This window comes from Quercus robur, chromosome 6 (assembly GCF_932294415.1).
Source record: "Quercus robur chromosome 6, dhQueRobu3.1, whole genome shotgun sequence".
NCBI classification, from domain to species: Eukaryota; Viridiplantae; Streptophyta; class Magnoliopsida; order Fagales; family Fagaceae; genus Quercus; species Quercus robur.
The window spans coordinates 34,079,212-34,087,548 of NC_065539.1; the positions used below are offsets into that span (position 1 = coordinate 34,079,212).

The 8,337-nt window shown below is 34.3% G+C and overlaps 1 protein-coding gene across 1 annotated transcript; it reads left to right on the forward strand.

The window, feature by feature from the left end:
* The first annotated feature begins 1,398 nt into the window (after positions 1 to 1,398).
* LOC126688529 (uncharacterized) lies at positions 1,399 to 8,053 on the forward strand. Its single transcript, XM_050383251.1, has 4 exons — positions 1,399 to 1,607; positions 5,620 to 5,690; positions 5,912 to 6,047; positions 7,789 to 8,053. Exons 1-4 carry the CDS (start codon positions 1,451 to 1,453, stop codon positions 7,872 to 7,874), a joined length of 450 nt encoding a protein of 149 aa, XP_050239208.1. The 5' UTR covers positions 1,399 to 1,450; the 3' UTR covers positions 7,875 to 8,053.
* The last annotated feature ends 284 nt before the right edge of the window (positions 8,054 to 8,337 follow it).

Genomic DNA, 8,337 nt, shown 5'->3' on the forward strand with positions numbered 1-8,337 from the left:
AAACGCCACATCCGAGGAGTAATTCCTCCTCAGACCACCTTCCATTCATTCCTTACTCATAAGACTTTAAATTAAGACCCTAAATAACTATTTGCCCCTCCTCGGAACATTCAGCGTCCTCGAACAAAAGCTCAAGGCCCAACATATTATTCTGGGCTTTTATCCCTACAGTATCCATTAATCAAATGTACAAGATCTAATATTATATGTTGATTTACTTATAAAATAAATATATTATATGTCAATTTGAAAAAAAAAATAAAAAAGTATATTTATTCCATGATTATATTTTCTTCTTATATCATTACACAATTATATTTTCTTCTTATATCCTCTATGTCATACTAAAAACAAGTTTAAATTTCAAGTTTTTGTACCCTAAAAGTATGCATAAAAAATAAGTTTATAGATCAAATAGTAAATACTAAATATATATGATTAACATAAAATTTGACATGTGTGTTAAATATAAAAAGAAAATGCAATCAAACTATTATATTTTCAAAACATGTAGATATATTTAAGGGTGTGTAGCAAACCTGCCAATATACCAAAATCGACCCGACCCGACCCAACCTATCGGGTCGGGTCAGTTTTTAGGAGTTGGTGGGTTGGGTTGGGTTATGAAAGTTTTTTAATAGCGGGTTAGGTTGGGTTCGAGTCGTAATAATCACAAACCCGCCTACCCAACCCAACCCAACCCACCTATATATTTAAAATTTAAACAATATATATTTAATATATATTTAAAAATATATTATATAATTAATTATTTTTTAATTTAATTTTCCCCTATTCGGCTTGTCCTGTATAAAACTCAATTACTTCACAAATCTTAACAATCTTATTTCTCTCTCTGCCGTCTCTCACTCTACTCCTATTTGTTTATAACTAAGTTGGGATACTAGTTCATATATATCTTATTTATTAAATCAATTGGATACATTTTGTTTATAACTAAGTTGGAATACTAATTTATGTATATTTTGTTTATTAATTTAGGTGGTACATCCCCTTAATGTGTCGTACAGACACTACTTATCCTATGTTTTATTATTTATAGAGAGCAGCGTCGACTTAAGTAGGAGCCAGAGAAAACTATATAGTATACACTATACTATAGTGGTCCATTTAGGAATAAAAGTTGTATATATTTTTTTTAACTTTCTTGTATAACCTTTTTAGAAAAATTTTTATTTAAAAATGAAAAAATAATAAGATGTTTTGACCATTTTTTTAAAATCATCGTAAAATTTTTTCAGAAAAAACGATTAAAGTATGCCGCAGGTCATACGTTAACGAAACTCTATTTATAAAGATCGCTATTTTGTCTGTGTCAAGTGGGACCCAGAGCGAACTAAAGTAAAACAAGATATATATATAGTACCTATTACACTATTTCTTATCGAAGAATTACTGAATTTACAAGTCCGTTTAGGAATAGAAGAAGATGGAGGTAGCTCAGTCATGGAGGTTGAAGTTCTCCTTCAGGAATGCAACCATAGTTGTATGTTTCTTGAACGTTCTTGCTGCTCTTCTCTTGCTTCAGGGTTTTCTCTCTTCTTCCTTTTCCAGAAGCAAGATCTCTGCTTCTCAATTTAATTCAGGTTTTTCTCTTTCTCAATTTGATTTTATTCTTCTAGAAATTTCTTTCTCAATAAACTGAGATTTCTTGTGGGTCTCGAATTTTTTTGCAAGTTATGTTAAAAAAAAATTTGGTGTTCTGGGTTACTAGATTATGGAAGAGTAATGGGTTCTTTTAGAATCGAACAGAATTGAATTGTTGGTATTTTGATCTTGTGGTTCATCCACTCGGTGGTCCATCTGGTTGGGTTGGGTTTTCTTTTCTTTTCTTTTCTTTTTTCTAAAGAATTTAATCCGAAATTTAATTGGGTTTTTTCTATATAAATTATTAAAAAAAATAAAAAATTTGGCTGTGGCTGACTGAAAGTGAATATAAGTTCTTGAATTGAAGCTATTTTGGGAAGGTTGACTGATCTTGGTAGCTGTAAGCTGGAACGTACAAGACTTGACCTTTACCTATTTTGATAATTAATGGATATTGGATAAACACTAAAAAGAAATTAGGATTGATCGAGGAATCCTTGACCTCTACAGATTACTCTGCATAAATAATTCTTATCTGATGGTTTTATTCAAATAACTACTGCTCCTTTTATACAAGATAAGCCCTGCATTTTAGGAACAAACTATCCTAATAAAACTCAAACACTAGCTCCACTAGCCGTTACCCCCCAAACACTTGATAAACAAATTCCCTTATCCTACTAAAATGCAAATACATATGCTATTAATCCTAATATTATGCAACAACTTATTCTGATCCTAAAATTAAGCAAACATCCAAATATTCTGCAGCAAGCATAACATTAAAATCTGTAACAGAAACTCCACTTCTTTTGCACGTCACATAAGCCTGTAAGAATAGGGCTCTGAGTTTGAGAGGAATCACTTTTACAGTCCTCACTACTTTACTAAAGAGCTTATTGTAAAAAGAGGATGTCAAACGCATTACATTCATCTTCTATTAGGACTCTTGTTTTCAATTAGGATAGAAAGAGCCTTTTCAACTCTATAATGCTATATTATTTGTGTATGTATGTATGTGAAACTTTGTAACTGTTATTTCAGAGCCGTAAATTTATTGAGCTAATTCTGCCAGTCAACTGATATGTATATATATATCTTCTTTTTCTAAGTGATGAGTTTACACATGCAACCAATGGGTTTTGAACCCATGACCCTTCCTTCCCTTTTGTGTTTTTCTAAGATTAATGCATGAGGAGAGACAGATTAAAATTGAAGTGAAAATTTGTGTAGAATTTTTCAAATAAAATAACAGATTTAATAGTCCTGTAGCTGTCATTTGTGGCTTCCTAATTAAGTTTATAACACATAGTATCAAGTGATTAAAAAAGGCTTCACAATGGCATCTTGTTTCCCTTAAGGGGATTAGCTCTCTGTGTTGTTCTTTTAGTTGATTGTTTCTAACTTGTTGTCCAGAAATCTACTAATATACTTCTTCTTTTTTGGGTAGAACAAGGATTTGTTGCTTCTCTACAGTTTTACTTTTGCCTGACAGATGAAATGTAATGGCTTAATTTTCTGAAAATAAAATTTGACTTCTTTTTAGCTTAATGACTATTTTATTTATGACATGGTCATACTCAAGATCACTTAGCATAAATTCTTAAAACCATTCTATGTCTATTGTCTTCAAGATTCTCTTAGGGTCATTTACATGTCTCCAAAATTCACGTGGTAGCCAACAATAACATTGGTTCTGCAGACCTTATTAATTATCATAATTTATGCTAAAATTAGATTTAGTGACCAGGAAAAACTTCTACAAGATGATTTCTTGTAAATCAAACCGGTGGTTAGAACCCCCTTCTTAGCATCTTGTGGGTAAGTTTTGGGCTGGTTAGCTCAATATGCTGATGCCAGGTCGTATGAACATTTTGACCCATTTAAAAATAACTTCACCATTTCTAAGTTCTGACACTCATATCATTCTTTATATAAAGCCTCAATGGGGATGAAATTTGCAACTTCTCAGAATCTAAAACTGAATTTCACTTAAAACTTTTCACTATTATTAGGCTGCCATATGCTGAACCATAATATTGCCAAGATTGGCAGCAGCTGGAAACATTTGCTGTGAAGGGTTCATATCTCTAAGCATGTGGTATGACACAGATTAAAATCTTATCTCTCTATGGTTGTTAGTCAAAGGATGGTATCATATCATACATGCGGCTAGCTTGAGTGAGAGTAGCAAATTCAGATTCTACTTAATCCTAGTTCAAGGTTCAAGATCTGTTGACCAGGGGGAAGCTAGGACTCATTGAAAAGAAAGGTGTCGTTAATTAAGGAAATCTGATAATGAGCAGGTCTCATTATATCGATTTAATTGCTAGTTTCATGTATCCTTAGATTGACTTTCAAGCACCTCACTTCCTTTTTTTCTAGTCTATAAGGATGAATTGCGGAGTATAGGATGAGAATCAAAGAGGGATCTCACAAGATGGGACGATCTTCTTTTCTCTTTCATTTCCATAATTAGGTTCTCATAAATTGCTTTATCAAACTCTTTGAATTGGTATAGCATGGTTACGGAGCATTAATTGCCAAAAAAAGCATAGGTCAAAATGATTTTCGGTCCTTAAATTATGTGTCAATTTCACTTTCCTCTTTAATTGTCTCATAGTTCCACCATAAACAACTATTGCTGATATGGCATATTTTTTCCATACACATCGATATAATGTTTATATGGCATGTTTGGCCATATCCTAGTAAAAAAATCAGAATATGTGAGAATACGTTAATTTGGTAATTTAAAAAATAGTAAAATAAATATAAAACATTGTGGTTCTACATGTGCATGTCACATGTCTCTATATACTGTATTAGGAACCTGCCCTGGTATCCTGCTGCATCATGTGTGCTGTGTATTCTGCTGCTGCATTATGTGTGCTGCACCTCAATGGAGGTGCTCTGCTGCTGCTCAAGGGAGGTGCTGATTATGTGAGGAGCCCTAGCTGTTCCAATAATGAAGCTATGACCAGCTGCTGCTTGCTAGTCTTGCAAGTTGCAAGTGTAGGATGTGTAATACAGGTGTAGGCTGTGTAATGCAGTGCAGACTGTGCAATGGCAGTGCGGGCAGGCATTTGAGAACATTAACGTTGTTGGTTGATGATGGGGCCACATGTGCAGGCTGTGATTACAAGTTGCTGGCAGTGATTGCAAGTTACAAACTTACAAAAGTAGGTGTTATAACTACGCTGGTGTAACAGAATATTGTTCCATCATTTGGCTCATACGGAAAATCATTAATATTTTATTTAAACGCTATGGTGGCGGCGGCGGCGGCGACATGAAAGCGGTAGTGACAGTAGCGGCAAAGTTGGCAGTGGCAAAGGTGATGTGGTGATGGTGGCAGTAGCAAAAGTGGTAATGGAGGTTGATAGTGATATGGTAGCGGTGGAGGTGTTGGTAATGGCAACATCAAAGATGGTGTGGTAGTGGTGGCAGTGGTAGCAATATTGTGGTAGTGGTGCCAATGGTAATGGTGGCAGTGGTGTTGGCAGTGCAAAGGAATGGTGGGGATTAGGGTACATTGGAATGGTAGAAAACGTTTCCACTTCTCAAAAGTAGAAAACGTTTTCTGCTTCTTTTGGCTTTTTTTTCATTGACCACACTAAATATTTTCTCTGAATTCCATTTTCCAGCGTACCAAACACCAGAATTAATAATCCAAGGATGAAACTAAAATCTAAAACACAGTTTAGGCCCTTTAGGGACTAAAATGGCATTTTTACCCAATTTATATTTGTATAGCCTATAGATATAATTGAAATTCAGCTTCTGGTTCTTGGCCAAACATGAAGACATTAAATTACATGAGACTAGGCCAAGCATGAAGGCATCACATGACACGGGTCTAGAAGTTTGTTGCTCACTCATGGACTGCTTCCTTAACTTGATTCTGATTTATATTATTTGGGGTCTTTTTTCAGTTTGTATATAGATCAGTTGCTGAGCACTGCGTTTGCTGATAGACTAAGGTATATTGGATTGACTTTCAAATTGCAGCTCAAATCAGGTATATCAAGGAATCTGAAGAAATCCGTCTAGCAATGCAACCTTTGGAACTGATGAAGAGAGTAAGCATGGCCTCTAATTTGAACAAATTCATGTTTATGACTTTGTCCTATAAGTTAAACAAAGGCAAAGAAAAGACTTATATTGGAGGGGCCAGACTCTTGCATTCTGAAGATTGAATTAAAACTTATATTTTCTTTTCATAGCTTTCCCTTTTTTCTTTCCATTATCAAATGGATAACTGGTTCATTTGCAATGGGGTTGAATCTTTTCCCATTTATAGGTGAGGGAAATTGAGCAAGAAGTATATGCACAACCAGAGACAGTCCAACAGAAAGATTCAAAGCAAACTGCTGCAGTTGATCTTTCTAAAAGGTTAAAGGATTTTCGTTCTGCTAATGATGCTGCCAGCTTAAAAGGTGACTCCTTTCTTTTTTGCTGTAGAATCCCCCTGTCTCTCTACCTTTCAATTGTCAATTAGAATAATTGTAGAGTTTCCCATATGATTCAAATAGAAGTTCGTCGTGTTATGGATTCCGCATAATGTTAGTAAAACGTCTATTCTAATTGTTTAGCCTTAACTGAAAAGAAAAGTTTGTCACATTGCTTCATTAGGCTTATTTTATTGTTTGTAGTCATCTAACTTCTTTCTGTAGTGATATGATGAAAATTTGTGGCTTTTTCTAGTCTTGCAATGATAGCTTATGGTTGAATTTGGCATAAGGGTGTTCTTCACTATATCATCAAATTCTTGTATCTGGACTTCTGAGTTTAGACTTTTTGCATCAGTTTTCCCGAAAAAACTGCAAACAATTCCTCCCCAGATCGTTAGTCATCATGTTAGAACCAAAACAAAACCCTACCCCAACAGCATATCAGAATATATATATATATATATACAGAGAGAGAGAGAGAGAGAGAGATAGAGAGAGAGAGAGAGAAGTGATTCCTCTTACAAGGACTAACGGTGTGAGGGTGGGAATTGATTGGTTTTTTTTTTTTTTTTTTTTTTTTGGTATGTATGTGAGAGTATGGGGTTTAAAGTGTCCCCTTTAATGGTCCGTTTGGATTGAGGGAGAGAGAGGGGGAGTAGAGTAGAGTAGAGTAGATTTAGCACAAAATTAGCTTATTTTTAGCCAACTCTCCTCTACTCCCCTCCACTCCCCCTCCTTCCCCCCTTTATCCAAATAGGCCATAAAAGTTTGAGGTTTAATGTGTACCAAGTATAAAACTATGAGGGTTTTTTTTTTAAAATGTATTTTCCATAACACTTTAGTTGTCTCATCTGTCAGAAAAGTTGCATTGCCAGGTCTGATTTTAACAAGTGTCAAAATTAATGTAGTTACATTACTTGTACACACATCTAACAAAGAAAGTCATTTATGAGAATTCTAAAACAGTTAATTCTATTAGCATCCACCAAATTTGATATTTGCCTTTGGATGTGTCATTACACATAACAGCCCCCAGTTTGGTAGTTGTCAAACAGGATGCCATTTCCTACGAAGAGTTAAATCCTTGCCATTTCTCTTTGTCTTATAATCTACACTTGTGATATTTAAAAAATGCCTTCTTGTGGTCATCAGCATCTTCTTGAAAATCAGACATTCGTGACCTTTAAAAATAGATGTTGCCTAGTATCCAGCATAATGTTGTCCAAAATGCTTCATTCATGAAGCCCGTAACTTATTTCCAATCAATAATACTGAAAGAGAGTGTTTTGCTGTGGTTGAAGGGCAATGGCTTTGTTGTTTAACTCTTCTTAACTAATAGCACTAGTCCAAGTATTGAGGTCTGCACCATATTGTTTCTTTGCACATCAAACTCCATTAGTATTAAGCTTTGTTTACTTTGGGATCTAAAAGCTTTCTCCCTAATATTGCCAAGATCCAGAAATCTAATAAACATGTGTCAATCAAAGTTCTTCTCACCAGAAATGTGTTTTACTCTTTCCCATTATGGTTTTTCTATATTTTTCTTCTTTGGGTGTTACAAAGGAAAAAATACATATAGCGAATCCTCTTACTAATTTATTGAGGATCCATAACTAATCCTAAAAAATTTGGGACCAAGGCTTTGTTGTTGTTGCTACAACTGTTGGGGTGTTACGACATTGTTAATGTGATGGATTGATTTACTAAAATTTGCAATGTTCCTTAGCTCTGGAGGAATGGCGTAAACGGAAGATGGACCGAGCCAGACAGCGGGAACTAGGGAAAAATGGAACAGTCACTTCTCAAGCATGAAGAACTTTTCGATTTTGATTTTGATAAGAAACTTGGATGTACGGATCCTCGTGAACAAATCAATATCACGTGAATCTTACATGTATATGGTATATACATATCACTACTTGCTTTGATAACAAATTATAGTTTAACCTATTATATTAAGCTTTATACACTTCCATAAGAAAGTTTATCTACGACTTACCTAGCATAATTTTGTTGTCTTCTTGAATTGCTTTGCTTACTGATAGATAAATTTTGATTTAATTACTTACAGATATTTGTTACCTTAAAATATCATGAAATCATTGCTTTCTTAAACTGTGTTCATCCTCTTTTTTTCCTTCCTCCCTTTTCTTTCTTTTTTTCTTTCTTCAAGGAGAGCTCATTAAGCTAGTTCATAGAAGACCAGTTAGATCTTCAATTGAGCACTGTTAGAGTTTTCTTTTCTTTTCTGGAAATTTTTTCATATATTTCTAAA

Coding starts and splice junctions, on each gene's coding strand:
- LOC126688529 (XM_050383251.1), top strand. CDS start 1,451: ATGGAGGTAGCTCAGTCATGGAGGTTGAAGTTCTCCTTCAGGAATGCA. Junction 5,691..5,911: donor CTTTGGAACTGATGAAGAGA/GTAAGCATGGCC, acceptor TCCCATTTATAG/GTGAGGGAAATTGAGCAAGA. Junction 6,048..7,788: donor TGATGCTGCCAGCTTAAAAG/GTGACTCCTTTC, acceptor AATGTTCCTTAG/CTCTGGAGGAATGGCGTAAA.